We start from the raw sequence: 15084 nt of genomic DNA on the forward strand, positions 1-15084 counted from the left end.
AGGTATTGGAATGAATGAAGTCACAGGTCACAATGTGCCATATCCAGGCACCACATCCAGGTTGCAATTGTAAATGTTCACTGTGATTTCTCCTGCGTCATGCCCATTCTATGGCACATGTGGTGGGTGAGCATTTGCAGTCTCATCCCTCCCTCCCTCCTCCCTGGCAGATGGAGCCCATCGAGCAGGAGACAGATGTGCAGTCCTTGGGCAGCAGCTGGCACGTTGACCTACGTGACCCCTCCAGGCCGGCCTGCAGTGCCAAGTACGAGACCACCATATTCTGAAGTGGGGACAACAGTCCTAACCAGCTGCCCTGTTAAGCCACTTGCCCCCTGAGAGAACTGTAGTGCCCTGTGCCTTCTCACTGTGAATTGTAGCCTCCCTCAGGGCAAGATCTGCTCCCTGCTCTCTCTCTCTCTCTCTCTTTCTCTCTCTTTCTCTCTCTCTCTGTTCCTACAACTCACCTGTGTAGTCTTCTTGGAGAGCCTTCTGCCATCTTATCCATTTGGACTTTCTGTCTAGATTTCCTGGACACTGCCCTCTAGTTGCCCTCCTGGAAAATTCCCGTCTCAATCTGATCTCTGCAGTCCTGACTTTTCAGACACTTTTTTTTGTATCACAATGCTGAATGTTAGCAGTCCTCTCATATCAAAGGATTTCGCCTCTTGAAGCCTCTGAGCACAAGCTGAAGTGTAGCTGTTTATTAAGTCTTATCATGTAGTTGAGATAGCTGTACAATTTAGATATTTCTGCTTTTTGACAGACATGACCCAGGCAACATTAGGCAACACAACATTTCTGTTTGGAACAGCAATACTGTCAGTGCCAGTGTCAAACATAATTTCAAATATACAGCTCATCACCACTGTAGATGCAAATGTGTAACAAATTCCTCACATTCTGCACCCAAGCACTATATCCGTCTCCACCTCCACTGCTGATTATTTCTAGCTTGCCCCATATTTCTGTAGCACTTATTTCTACACCAGTGCACAGTTCACTGTTCACAATACACACCCAGTGCTTCCTCTCTCCTACCTTCCTTTGTCCTACTGGAAAACATACAAGTGTCAACAAACATGTTCAGTTCCAGTTTTCCATAAAACATAGCTTGGGATTTGAAATGCAATAATAAAGATGGAAAAAAGTCAGAGGCCTGATAAAGTTCAAATGCACAACATAAATATGAGGCCCGATTCCCCAGTTATGGTCCTCTTTTTTTTTTTTTAATATATATATACAGTATAAATCATGATGATGTTGTTGGTTGCATTAATAATCATTGTTCTTCCTCCTTACTTTAGCATATATGTGGCACTACCAGGGCTATGTCTAAGTGTGATAAATTGCAGCATGAATCTGAATGACTTACGGTTTGAAACCCTAAGCAGTTTTGTATTTGTATTCGTACATTGTAACATCACTTAGTAAATACAGCATTTGTGCATATGTGTTCATGCTTTTTTAATTGTTGCTTGTTTTGTCAATATGACCTGTTTAACTCAATCAGAGATGGTGGAAACATGAAATATTTCAGAATTCAATGCTTAAGTGTAAATTCAGCTTAATCATGAATTAAATTATCTACCACACAAAGATAAACTGGAGCAGTGGAGGGAAGGGACCAAGAGAATAAAGTTTCATATAATTTTAGCCTTAATGTGATTGGAATAGAATTCAGGTCAGGTTTAACCTGAAGATGTGGAGGCTTTTTTTTCTTTCCTCTTTTCTTTTCTCTAGTAGTCATGAGTCTAAGGAAGTGAACTTGTATCATCTTTACATTTTGTGACTGATTTCAGTGGCCTCATCAGGTCACAACTTTAAATTAATGAAGCCCCTTGGCATGGAGAATGTTATAATACATGTCTAGTCACCTTGAATCATTCCTACTAGACAACTCCAATTAATTGGATAGAAGAAAAACCTTTATATTTTTATGCCTCTTTGAAAAGAAACATCCCAGTGGGTTGTTTCATTAGACTAAAAACTCTTTTTTAACAAGTAGCATTTAATACATTGCAAGTTACTCATCATAATTCAGTTTGTTTCCTGTTGTGAATGCTCTGTATGTGTTGGGCTGTTATTCATGCTCAAGCTTGTCTCTGTTTGTTCCTGAGGCAGACTGTTAAAACTGAGGTTCTTCATGAACATGTTACATATCCCCAACTCCATGGTCATTACATTCACATGGTACCACTCACACACCATCAGCCTCACGTTTGTTTGTCATCATTGGGTTGCTTTCATTTCCTAATACGCCTCTCACTGACCAGTACAGCCCATCGCATTGCATTCTGTCTTATCACTGCGTTCATGTGAATACTATTTTAATGTGTCAGAATTGTACTGTTAAATACATGCCCATAATGCTAGACACTTAAAAAACATTCATTTAGATGCCTAAGGATAAATTTCTGAAATCAAATATATTTCTTCCTGTGTAGCTGACTCCACCTTTCAAGTTTCCGGACACCAAGGTGTGAATAGAAGTGGAAATCAGGTGAATCATAACGTGTGAGTGAATGAGAGAACAAGATGCGTCAATCATTCAGTAGCACAGAATTGCAGCACGAGGAGACTGAGCCAGTACTGTGTGATTAATCCTATGATGAGTTTAGACAAAGTTGCAATGAGGATTTGAGCTTGTGAGGTGGGTGTGTGCGTACAACAGCCACAGCATGCTAGTCTTTTATATGTTTGAATAAACATACTGTTTACTTGGCTATGTAATTACAGGCATATAGGAAATTTGGAGAAACTGGAATAGGATCTTAGTATTAAGCACTGTGTGGTCAATTATAAGTTACATTCCTTAGATCTTGGGAACTTTCAGACATAACATGAAGACTGAGAACCACAAATATGTTCCTTTAGGCTTTATAGTTAAGACTCACTCTGCAATAAAGGAGTGAGGATTTTGTTCACTAAATGATTGCTTGGACGGATTTTTTTTTTTTTTTTTTTGGTAATGTGAGCCAAAAATATTGAAAATTCTAAGAGTAGGGCTGTAAATGTAGACCTGAATCAGAGCTGACTGGCAAACTCCTGTCATGCAATTCAGAATGAACACTGTGCAACCACATCTAGAAAATGGCTTTAGCTGGAGGTACGCAACTTTAATCACACTGTGAAATGACAGAAAATAAGCATTTACCTTAGCATTGTTACCCATTATTCATGATGTGATGGGACATCTAACTTTCAAAAAAAAAACCCAAAACAAAACAAAAAAAAAAAAGCATGTCCCTCTCTTCATAAATCACTTACATTTTCTGTATATTGCTTGCACTTTATTTTGTTTGCACTGAGTATTTGGATATGATGTCAAGATAGAGACTTGCCAAATGCTGTAGCATTTGTATCCTTGAATTAAACAAACAAGTCTATTTTGGGAACTCACCTAAAATGTTATAAAATGTTCATAATTCTTTCATTTAATTGTCACATCAATATAAATGACCTAATAAAATTTAATGACTTTTTTCGTGTCACCTATTAAGCCAATTAATTATGTTTTCCATACTTCATTCTGGTACCTTCTAATACTTGAGGGGAAAAAGTAAATCCCAACTTTAGTTACAGATGCCTAATATTTTTATTTTAAATTTGAATTAGCAGAGACATATCTGAAGTTTTTTAAAATTTTATTGTGAAAACTGTCCTTAAAAAAAAAAAAAAAAAAAAAAAATGTTCTGACACTAAAACTTAAACCAATCCAGCTTGGAAATATCACATATATTGTATCTTAATTAACAAATATGAATAATTGGCCAGGGGAAAAAGATGGACATCCACGTTAAAAAGAGAGAATATGGGTCCTGTTAAATGAAAATCGATGACCTTCTGTTGCTGAAACAACTGAAACCATGGTAAAGCCAATATATGCAGTTGGTGGAGTCTTTGTTTAGAAGAGGAAGGCAATCATGGCACAACAGTTCTTTCTATCGATCCGGTCGTGCCATGCCAGGTCTTACAGGGAGCATCATTGGCCGAGCAGGAGGTCGCATCATGTGTGGACCTGGCATCATTTGCATATGCCCACCCATAGGGGGCCGCATACCCGGGCCTGCAGAAAGCAAAAGGACATTATTGCAAACCTGGTCACCATGCATAACTTAATTATTAGCTCTAATATATCTAGAAAACAATGACACCACCACTATGTATTTATTGGAATTTGTTTATAGAGGGTTGGACGAACTCAGTATACACTTGTTAACATGAATAGTCATCCTACCTGGACCACCAGGCATCATGCCATGTGGAGGAGGACCCATCATGGGCATCATTGGAGGGCCACCCATTGGAGGAGCTGGTAACATGCCTGGCCTAGGCGGTCCACCTATAATCCAAACACTCAATGTCAGCAGATGAACAGCAACACTTTGAAAAACACATTTCTCATGCAAAAACACAATGTTAAGCCCAGTCTACACTCTAGTGTTTATTAGGGCTGTCATTTCCTGCATCACGCTGCACTGGAATGTCACTGTTCAGATGTATTTCTATATTAATTAGATGTTATCCTGCTCCTAAACATTTGCATTGGCATAAATACAGAAGATGAAAGCTGTGTTCTGCAGATTTCTTTGGATTTACAATCCATCCCTGATGCTCCCACGGCACAGATTAGTCAAATTTCCATAGTTACAGCAAAAACTGTTTCAGGACATTGCTATTTTTAGGCTGTTTTATTTGTGCTGCAAAGAACATGAAACCCGCACTTCATTAACAGCCGTACACAGGCAAATTGCACATTTCCAGCTTCAGTGCTTTTATGGACTGCATTGTCAATGATGAAAGTAAATAAATAACTGCAAAATATTAAATTTTTCTATTATATTATACTATTTAAGGACATACAGGTTCTTAAAATACATTTGTGTGGACAAGCAGGTGGCAGAGCACAGCATGGTACATCCTTATAGCTTAATGAAGAATGGAAGATGCATCTACAGCAGTGTCTGGGAGCTTTTAATGTCATGGTAAACTACGGCCTCAGTAACATCTGAAAACAAGTATGGCTTGGCCTCTTTGAGCTGTCTGAAATATTTTGACACTAACAATTAAAGGATAATTAGCTGCTGACACCAAACCCCCCCACCCCCCCCTTTAAACGGTCTGCTTCGCTGGTTTTCCCACCACATGACTAATCAACAGCTGGCAGAATAGTCTGTGCAACTCCTAATTCATTCATCTTCAGGAAAAGGTTCATATTTGTTTTATAATTTGGGAAACAGAATGAACACCTCTACAAGAGACTATACTTTGATTCCCAATCGTGCATACTTCAAAGCCAGCCACTTCTACCACACTGACAGCGCACATGTTCTTGTAAATGAAGCCAACTAGCTTGTCTGGGATGGGGTTCTGCCGCATGATGAGTAATGCATGTGTGAAAGAAGGAAGGTGCGGTTCTTTGGAGCAGGGTCATTTTGACTCACCTGCCAACTGTAGCTGGCCAAGACAGTTACCAAGTATGTCCACAACTTGCCATCTACTGCACTCTATTGACCGATTCTTTTTCTCACATCAAGCGTCTGGGGTAGTTTGGCCAAAAAAGTTTAGCAAAGAGTTTCTACAGACTTACATTAGGCAACTAAACACATAATTTGGGAGATCAAACATTCTAATGTGTATTTTTGCCTTTGACACATGTTTAATAGTAAAATTGATTTCAACAGTCCCAGTGTCCATAGATAAGTGCCATCCAACAACAGGGTGACTTTAAGCATTTGTTACTTGCTATACAATTTTAAGAGCTCACAATAAATCAAGTTCCCTTATAATGGCAATAGTCAATTGGCACCAGGTGAGGAAAAAAAATGAACTCATCTTAAGACTGTTTTAATATTGCTACTAGTCTACAATAGTACTTGCTTTCCTTTATTTGGTCTTATTATATGGATGTATACCAATCAGCCATAACATTAAAACCACCTGCCTAATATTGTGTAGGTCGCCCTTGTGCTGCTAAAACAACTCTGACCTGTTGAAGCATGGACTCCACAAGATCTCTGAATGTGTGCTGTGGTATCTGGCACCAAGACATTTGCAGCAGATCCTTTAAGTCCTGCGAGTTGTGAGGTGGGGCCTCCATGGATTGAACTTGTTTGTCCAGCACATCCCACAGATGTTTGATCGGATTGAGATCTGGGGAATTTGGAGGCCAGGTCAACTTCTTGAACTCTGTCATGTTCCTCAAACCGTTCCTGAACAATTTTTGCAGTGTGACAGGGTGCATTATCCTGCTGAAAGAGGCCACTGACATTAGGGAATACTGTTGCTATAAAGGGCTGTACTTGGTGTGCAACAATGTTTAGGTAGGTGGTATGTGTCAAAGTAACATCCACATGAATGCCAGGACCCAAGGTTTCCCAGCAGAACATTGCTCAGAGCATCACACTGCCTTTGCTGGCTTGCCTTCTTCCTATAATGCATCCTGGTGCCATCTCTTCCCCAGGTAAACAATGCACACGCACCCAGCTGTCCACATGATATAAAAGAAAACATGATTCATCAGACCAGGCCACCTTCTTCCACTGCTCCATGGTCCAGTTCTGATGCTCATTTGCCCACTGTAGGTGCTTCTGGCGGTGGACAGGGATCAGCATGGGCACTCGGAACGTTCTGCAGCTACGCATCCCCATACACAGCAAGCTGCGATGCACTGTGTGTTCCAACACCTTTCTATCATAGCCAGCATTAACTTTGTCGGCAATTTGTGCTACAGTAGCTCTTCTATTGGATCAGACCAGATGGACTAGCCTTCGCTCCCCATGTGCATCAGTGAGCCTTGGGCACCCATGACCCTGTCTCCGGATCACCGGTTGTCCTTCCTTGGACCATTTTGGTAGTTACTAACCACTGCATACCAGGAACACCCCACAAAACCTGCCATTTTGGAGATGCTCTCACCCAGACGTCTAGCCATCACAATTATGCGCTTGTCAGAGTAGCTCAGATCCTTAAGCTTGCCCATTTTTCCTGCTTCCAACACATCAACTTCGAGAACTGACTGTTCACTTTCTGCCTAATATATCCCACCCCTTGACAGATGCCGGTGTAACGAGAAGTTATTCAACGTTATTCACTTCGCCTATCAGTAGTTTTAATGTTATGGCTGATCAGTGTATGGCTTTACTCAGGGGTATTACTGAATATATTTTACGACATCAAAAGCCGTGGCGATTTGAGCACAAATGATGAATCAGCTTTAAATGCTTGGAAGCAAACTCCTGCCCACTAGTCTCTTAAATACATTTCATATGCATTTGAAACATCCCGGGTTACCTTGTTATACATCTAATTTACATACGTCGCGCAGTAATTCATGCGGGTGTGGCAATAGTGAACCAATTCACGGAAAGCATTCACCTGGCTATCAAGATCTGAGGAAGCTCCGAGGAAATAAATACAATAAATTTCAGTGAAACTGAGATGCTTCAGTCCAACGCTACTGCAAATTCAGACAGTTAAATGTGTTCTCTTGTTATAAAGCCATTTAAGACCACAATCAGGAACAAAACAGAAGTTAACAGAAGCAGTGTTCCAACCACTCCTGCAAGTAGTTATGTATCTGAAAAGCATCCATCCTGAACAAAAGTTTCCATCCTGAACAAATAAAGAAATCCTTATTTCAATAAACAAGATGCTGAATTTAAACACTGAAAAGCAAACCAAAAATAATAAAAATGCACCTGACATGTTTTTGTGCTGAAATAAAATTTTATAACAACCCCCGAAAATAAATTTTTGTACAAGGTTACAATGTTAGACTCACATTTGCATGCACTCTGACTAGATACAAGGTGGACTGCACAGATACACCAAAGATGAAACTGATGAATAAGGAAAACTCAATGGAATTTGCATATGCTTGTTTTAGGCTCAGACTTGACAGTTCGTAAGCTAGATGAACAAGAGCCATTCCCTTCATATAATTTTTACAGACACTTCTCTCCTGACCTATAAATTTCACCTTAATTAAGAAATTACACATACTAACTATGAGTAGCTATGTTTAAATAGAGGGAGAGGGCTAAAGGTGTTTCACACTTGGCCAGGATACTTGAGTCCACACCCTCATAAGGGGGAGGTGGTGTTTGTGCAACTCCACGTGACCCTTCTGTGCATTCAAATTTGCAAAAAGTTACGCATCTATCATGTGTTCAGTGTCATCTGTTCATTACTTTTTAAAATTATTTTTCTCTCGTTAGCAACACTCAAATGATTCAAAATGCTTTTTGGGTGTTAGGCATGTCATCATACAGGAATACCTGCAAACAAAAAGCCATTCTCATATAAAAAGATCTTTAGCCATGAAGGACGGCACGAGATGTGTTTTTTGTGCTGCTCTCAGTGCAAGCACTTACAGCACAAAGGTGATCTGATATATAAAAAGCATGCCACGTTTTTGTAGCCATTTGTGTTTGAATGAATTCTTGCCTCCATACATCAATAATGGAAACCTTTTCTCCACTGACCCTAACAACCTCTTCCCCGCTATCACGAAACAAGTTGAACTGATCGCACCAGGGTTTGGTTGAAGCAAGCTCCAGACCACAGTTTTCAAGAGAACCACTGATTGCTCCTGTGCTCAAAAACAGCTTTCACACTTCATCAAATGTACTGAAGTCGTATGGGGGTTCAGAAAACAACTCCTGTCTTTTAAAGAACTAGTGGAAACCTGTAATGCATGTTTTAGTGGATAATGGCATAAAAAAAAAACTATGCTATTATTATTCAGAAGACCTTCCTACAGCTATAATACTCACTGATATTGGGATGAGGGAGCAGCGATCCGCCCGGAGGGCCAGCGCCCGGGAACGGCGTGGGTGGAATTTTCCCCTGCTGGAATGCCGCAGCTGAAATACACACAAATCATTTATAAATCCACACAACACCAAACAGGAATCACTTTTTCACACCATGTGCAGGACAATGTAATATGACTAAACTCGAGTAACAGGTCCAAACACTGAAAAAGTACTCACTTGTTTTGTCGATCAGGCTCTGGGCCTGCTCCTCCATCCATTTCTGATAATAGTCCTTTACATTCTCTTTGTGTTTGCGTCCACTGCAGTGAGTTTTCCTTACTGATGGCTGAGAAAACACAAGATTCAACACTTGGGTTACTGAAATATACCAGTTATTGCTGTATTACTAGACAAGGCATGCATCTTGAAAACCTCTTAAATATATGCATATTATAGGATTATGCATACATTACAGGAATATATGTTTATTCCTGCAATACATTTCAAATGAATTACGACAACAAATGTGCAAACACCTACCGAGTCGTGTGTTAAGTATGTGTCGCAGTAGTCACAGTAAAATCTGCAAAGAAGAGTGTGTAAGTTCTCCAGCTTTTGAATTGTGAATGACAGACCTGAAACCTGCTAGCCGAGTTAGCCTACACACCTAGCTAACCTAACACAAATATCAATAATTACATAATTACTGTAATGCTAACTCAGTTAAGTTTATCTAGCAAGAATATTTATGTTAAATTTACATAGTTAAAATGAAATGCATAAGCTAATAGCTAAAACAGCTTGGCTTGTTCAGTGCTAAAGGCAGCCCAACAATAGCCAGCGAGTTAAACAGTGATTTAGCGATAAGACTGAGAGCTGAATGCTAACGCGTTACTCAGAGACTACACAGTGTTTAATACAAGCTTAATAATGGGATTATTTAAAAACATGCATTTCAGTTAATTGTATGCAACAAAAAAAACGCCAATAATCAAACTTACTTCGGCATCTTCACGGGCAAACAAAATGCGGTGCCCTAACCGGATGTTCAATGAGTCGCTCTCGCCTCGATAAAGAGAGCGTCGGCGCCACCAAGCGGCCAGGAGGAGCTGCTTCTTCTTCTGCTGCTTCCGCCTCCTCTTCTTCTTCTTCTGCTGCTTCCGCCGCCTCCTCTTCTTCTTCTTCCCCCACACCCCCGGTTGGCAAACCACCTTAGCTGCACCTTACCGCCACCAACTGGATAGGAGTGTCCAAAAGGAGGCTAAAAAATTTTACATTTCAAACTTAAATGCTGTTATAGAATCAGAATCAGAATTAACTTTATTCGCCAAGTGTGTGCGCAGACACACCAGGAGTTTGTTGTGGTTCTTTTAAGGTGCTCCTTGGTACATACATGCATACATACATATCTAACATGAGAACAGAAAACATTTAAATAGTAAGACTTAACAATAATAATAAATAATAATAATGTGTATGAATCTGGAACAGAAGATTTATGTACAGATTTGTGCATTATTAACTCTATATACAGCTGTATAAATAAAGAGATATGCATATGTATTAACATAATACTTGAGAAAGAGGCAGTAATTAGAGATGGAGGATGAATTACAGGAATGAATTACAGAACACAGGTAATGATTCCTGTGTTAGCTGTTTAAGCTGGAGATGGCATGGGGGGAAAAAACTGTTTTTATGCCTAGATGTTCTAGTGCACAGAGATCTGTAATGTCTGCCTGAAGGGAGAAGTGCAAACGGGTTGTGGCCGGGGTGAGACGGGTCTGTGATGATGTTAGCTGCCCGTTTCTTCACTCTGGAGTTGTACAAGTCCTGAAGGTTGGGCAAGTGCACACCAATGATCCTTTCTGCTGTCCTAACAGTCCGTTGCAGTCGTCTTATATCTGATTTGCTGGCTGACCCAAACCAGACAGTTATAGAAGAGCACAGAACCGACTCAATAACAGCTGAGTAAAACTATGTCATCTGCGCCTGTGCCAGGTCGAACTTTTTCAGTTGACGAAGGAAGAACAACCTCTGCTGGGCCCTTTTCACAATGGAGTCAATGTGAATGTCCCACTTCAGGTCCTGAGAGATGGTGGTGCCCAGGAACTTGAATGACTCCACTGCAGCCACAGTGCTGTCCATGACAGTGAGAAGGGGGACAGCAGGGGGGTTTCTCCTGAAGTCCACTATCATCTCCACAGTTTTGAGCGTGTTCAGCTCCAGGTTGTTGTGACTGCACCAGACAGCCAGCTGTTCAACCTCTTGTCTGTAAGCAGACTAATCACCGTCCTGGATGAGACCGATGACTGTAGTGTCATCTGCAAACTTCAGGAGTTTGACAGAGGGGTCTTTAGAGGTGCAGTCATTTGTGTAGAGGGAGAAAAGCAGTGGGGAGAGAACGCAGCCCTGAGGAGCTCCAGTGCTGATGGTGCGGGTGTTGGATGTGAATTTTCCCAGCCTCACTAGCTGCTGCCTGTCTGTCAGGAAGCTGGGGATCCACTGACAGATGGAGGTGGGTACAGAGAGCTGTGTCAGTTTATTTAGAAGGGTATCTGGGATGATGGTGTTGAAAGCGGAGCTGAAGTCCACAAACAGGATCCTTGCATAAGTCCCTGGTTTGTCCAGATGTTGGAGGATGTAGTGCAATCCCATACTGACTGCATCATCCACAGACCTGTTTGCTTGGTAAGCAAACTGCAGGGGGTCCAGCAAGCGTCCAATAATGTCCTTCAAGTAGGCCAACACCAGCCTCTCAAATGAGTTCATGACCACAGACATTAATGCAACAGGTCTGTAGTCATTTAGTCCTGTGATTTTTGGTTTCTTGGGTACAGGGATGATGGTGGAGCATTTGAAGCAGGAGGGGACTTCACACAGCTCTGTTGAAGATCATGTGAAGATGGTTGATAGCTGGACAGCACAGGCTTTGAGGCAGGCTGGAGAGACAGCGTCTGGGCCTTTGGCTTTCCTTATCTTCTGTTTTCTGAAGACTTTGCGTACATCATCTTCACAGATCTTTAGTACAGGCTGAGAAACAGTAGGGGGGAGAGGGAGGGTGTTGATGGCTGTGTTGTGAGACGGTCAGTGCTGGGGTATGGGGTCTTGTAGCTGGTGATGGCTTTCAGGCCTTTCCACACTGATGTAGAGTCATTACTTGAAAGCTGTTTTTTTTTTTCAGCTTTTCAGAGTAGTTTTGCTTTGCCACTCTTATACAAGCCTTAGATAATTTAAAAATGTAGTAATAATGTAGTAATACTTTCCCTTGTCCTGGACCACTTTTTAGAAGACTTTGCATTGTAATGTTGATTACACCCATAGTGAGTAGCTTTTCTTTAAGTTCAGATCTTTTATTTTCATCTGCTGTACAGTGAAGGAGCACATGTTCCACTGTCTCTGCTTGGCTGCAACACGTGCACTGTCCAGCAACTAGTAATGGAAACCCTTGATACTGAAGAGTGAGAAGAAAAAAAAAAAAAAAAGAAAAGAAAAAAGAAAAGCCAAAATCACGTGATCAGTGACGTCCGAGGCTTCGTGGCCGTGCATGATCACGTGACTGGTTTGGAAACGGATTCAAACGAAGCGCTAAGTTTGGCGCGCGTTTAGAAAGTCATTAAGGAAATAGAGCTTTGAGTTGATAGAGAGTTTGTAGTTTGTAATTTGTAGTTATGGGACCAGCAAAGGCACGAGGGCGGTCTGAAGTTTGTGAAAAAACTGAACTTATTTTAAAAAAAGGTCTATTTATAGGAAATTTGTATTAATAACAGCTTAGCTTTGGCTATACATTAAAAAAAAAATAATAATAATAATAATAAGGGGATTGCATTTTCTGTATTAAGTAATACACCGCATTACTGAAAGTTTCCAGTTGTCTGGAAAGCACAGATTTGTTAGCTGGAACCCCAAACCCGTCCATTAGGAGCTGCACTTCATCATTTTGACCACCAGATGTCAGTAGCGCGCAGTGTGGTGAAAAGATTCAGAGTCTATAGATAGAGATCAATGGATAGAGGAAAGCTTCACTGGTTCAGAAAGCTTCATTTTGCCATCACTAGAAGCGAACTTAGCAGAAAATGCACTATATGGCCAAAGGTTTGTGGCCCTTACCATCACATCCATATGTGCTTTTTGAACATCCCACTCACAAGCCTCCACTCTTCTGGGAAGCCTTTCCCCCAGCTTTGGTTCCCAGAATATATATTTTTAAGGTTCATTTTTAGTTAGCCAGGAAAGTTTTCTTTACGGAAATAGAACGTTGTTTTTAGGTTTGCAGAACATTCCCTTAACGTTCTCCTAATGTTCCCCTCCAGTTCTTTTTAGGTTGTTACCACATAACATCCCTGCAACATTCTGAGAAGGTTAGTTTTGTATACAAAAAAAGAACCTATAGAAAACATTCCTAGAATGATATTATTTGGTTTCCAAAAAATAACCAAACGGGAACCATATGCTAACGTTAGGGGAATGTTCTGTTTTTGCTGGGCCACTATATATTGGATCGTGACTGTGGGGATTTGTGGTCACTCAGACATGATCATTAGTGAGGTCAGGCACTGATGTTGGGCGAGCCAAAGGTGTTCAGTGGGGTTGAGGTCAGGGCTCTGTGCAGATCACTCGAGCTCTTCCACTCCAACCTTGGCAAACCATGACTTCATGGACTTTAACCTTGTGCCCTGGGGCACTGTCATGCTGGAACAGGTTTGGGCTTGGCCCTTACACTATCCTATAAAATTGTGTGCGTTTAACAGTTTGGAGAAGGCCTACACATGGCTGTGACAGTTAGGTGTCCACAAATTTTTGCTCATATAGTGTATGTTCTATTCCCCCTGTTCTTAACCACCAGGGGCACTGAGAATCACCTGCACTGTGTTTGCAATGGTACCCTACTCAATTCAACTGCAATTCAACTGCAATGTCAATTCAGCAGTGCTTTATTGGCATGAAGGTAACATGACACATTATTGCCAAAGCGAGTAAATAAATGAAGAGGCTGTAACAGTATTATCAGTATCTACACTCATATAAACACATCATTACATTAACACTTATAAACACAGATGAAAGTAAGTAAATACATAAGTCAGTTAAACAGACAAACAGAGAAATAACTAATCTAGATGTAATACGAAGCTCACTACATAATGAGCAGGACATTCAGTGTCTCACTGTCCCTCATGCTGTGACGTCCTACAATGCATTTTGCAGCAAAGGTTGCAGTGTGTCCCTCTCCTAAGATGATCCTTAATTTCTCATCTGCTGTTGAAATTTGGGATTTTGTGTGTAAAATTGATCAGTGAAAATGTTTCTTTTGTGTTGATATTTTTCACAGTGAAGGAGAAAGTGCACCTCTGTCTCGACCTCACGTCTCTTACAGCGAGCACACAGTCTCAGTTCGCTGGGCAGACGGGTTCTCCGGTGTCAGCCCTTCTTCACGGTATGACTGTGGTCTCTCAGCCTGTACTTGATCAGCATCTCTCTCTGTTTTGTGTCTCTGATTGTGAAGAGATACTCTGCCCGTTCATTTTCTCTGTTTGGGGCCCGATAGCAGTGTAATCTGGACTGAGTTTGGATATGGCTGTCCCAGTTCTCCAGATACGCTGTTCTGATCATTTAGTAAGTTGGTTGACTCTGATTAGACTTTGGGTTAGTGGTTAGTCTCAGGACTAGCTAATAGAGAGGACTGCTTTTAGGGTTCAGCTCTTGGATTTTTAGTGCTTCATATGGCAGAGTGCTTTCTTTACTTGTTTTAGTGTTCTTTTTTGTACAGGTGTAACCAGTGGGAATCATCCTAATTCCACCCTGTATGCATTAGCTGGTGTTTTTCTTTGAACATTTAGGATATTTGTCATGTCAGTGCCGGAATCCACCCGAAACTCCACTTCCCAGAACACATCGAGGCCTACAAACATGGCCACCATGGACTACAATCCCCAGCACAACACTCCACCAGCATGTTCACACACACCTGAATTCTAACCATGCACACCTGTTCCCAATCACACACGCACACACATACACACACACACACACACACACACACACACCCTATGTATACACAGACTCTCGCCAAGACTCTTCATGAAGTAATGATCAGTGTATGTTTACCTGACTTACCAATCCTTGCATCATATTGTGTCTTGCTGTTCTTTGTTTTTTTTTTAAATCTTGACTTGTTGCTATGTTTTTGGATTTGCCCGTGTTGTTTTGTTTGTTGATCACCTGACTTTCTGCCTGTCCCTGTTCATGATTTTTGCTTCACGATTTGGAATTGTTTACCTTTGTCTATTTAATAAAAAGCTAAACTGCATTTGCATCCATC

The 15084-nt window shown here is 41.0% G+C and overlaps 2 protein-coding genes across 4 annotated transcripts in view; one reads left to right on the plus strand and one right to left on the minus strand.

The window, feature by feature from the left end:
- Positions 1 to 2944, plus strand: part of anks1ab (ankyrin repeat and sterile alpha motif domain containing 1Ab) — a 29431-nt gene extending 26487 nt beyond the window's left edge. For 2 of the 3 annotated variants that reach the window (XM_026928030.3, XM_026928022.3), the window contains one exon: positions 171 to 1450. In XM_026928030.3, the coding sequence (XP_026783831.2) occupies positions 171 to 287 (117 nt within the window). In that variant the 3' untranslated portion in view covers positions 288 to 1450. Of the gene's footprint in view, positions 1 to 170; positions 1451 to 2447 lie in introns of those variants that run through there. The other variant, XM_053232022.1, reaches the window with a different exon arrangement.
- Positions 2945 to 3104: 160 nt separating this feature from the next.
- Positions 3105 to 9915, minus strand: snrpc (small nuclear ribonucleoprotein polypeptide C). Its single transcript, XM_026941321.3, has 6 exons — positions 9764 to 9915; positions 9303 to 9345; positions 9000 to 9108; positions 8781 to 8870; positions 4241 to 4345; positions 3105 to 4069 (listed from the first exon to the last, which is right to left on the minus strand). Exons 1-6 carry the CDS (start codon positions 9769 to 9771, stop codon positions 3945 to 3947), a joined length of 480 nt encoding a protein of 159 aa, XP_026797122.1. The 5' UTR covers positions 9772 to 9915; the 3' UTR covers positions 3105 to 3944.
- Positions 9916 to 15084: the final 5169 nt, after the last annotated feature.

Source organism: Pangasianodon hypophthalmus, chromosome 2, assembly GCF_027358585.1.
Source record: "Pangasianodon hypophthalmus isolate fPanHyp1 chromosome 2, fPanHyp1.pri, whole genome shotgun sequence".
In the NCBI taxonomy this organism is placed as follows: Eukaryota; Metazoa; Chordata; class Actinopteri; order Siluriformes; family Pangasiidae; genus Pangasianodon; species Pangasianodon hypophthalmus.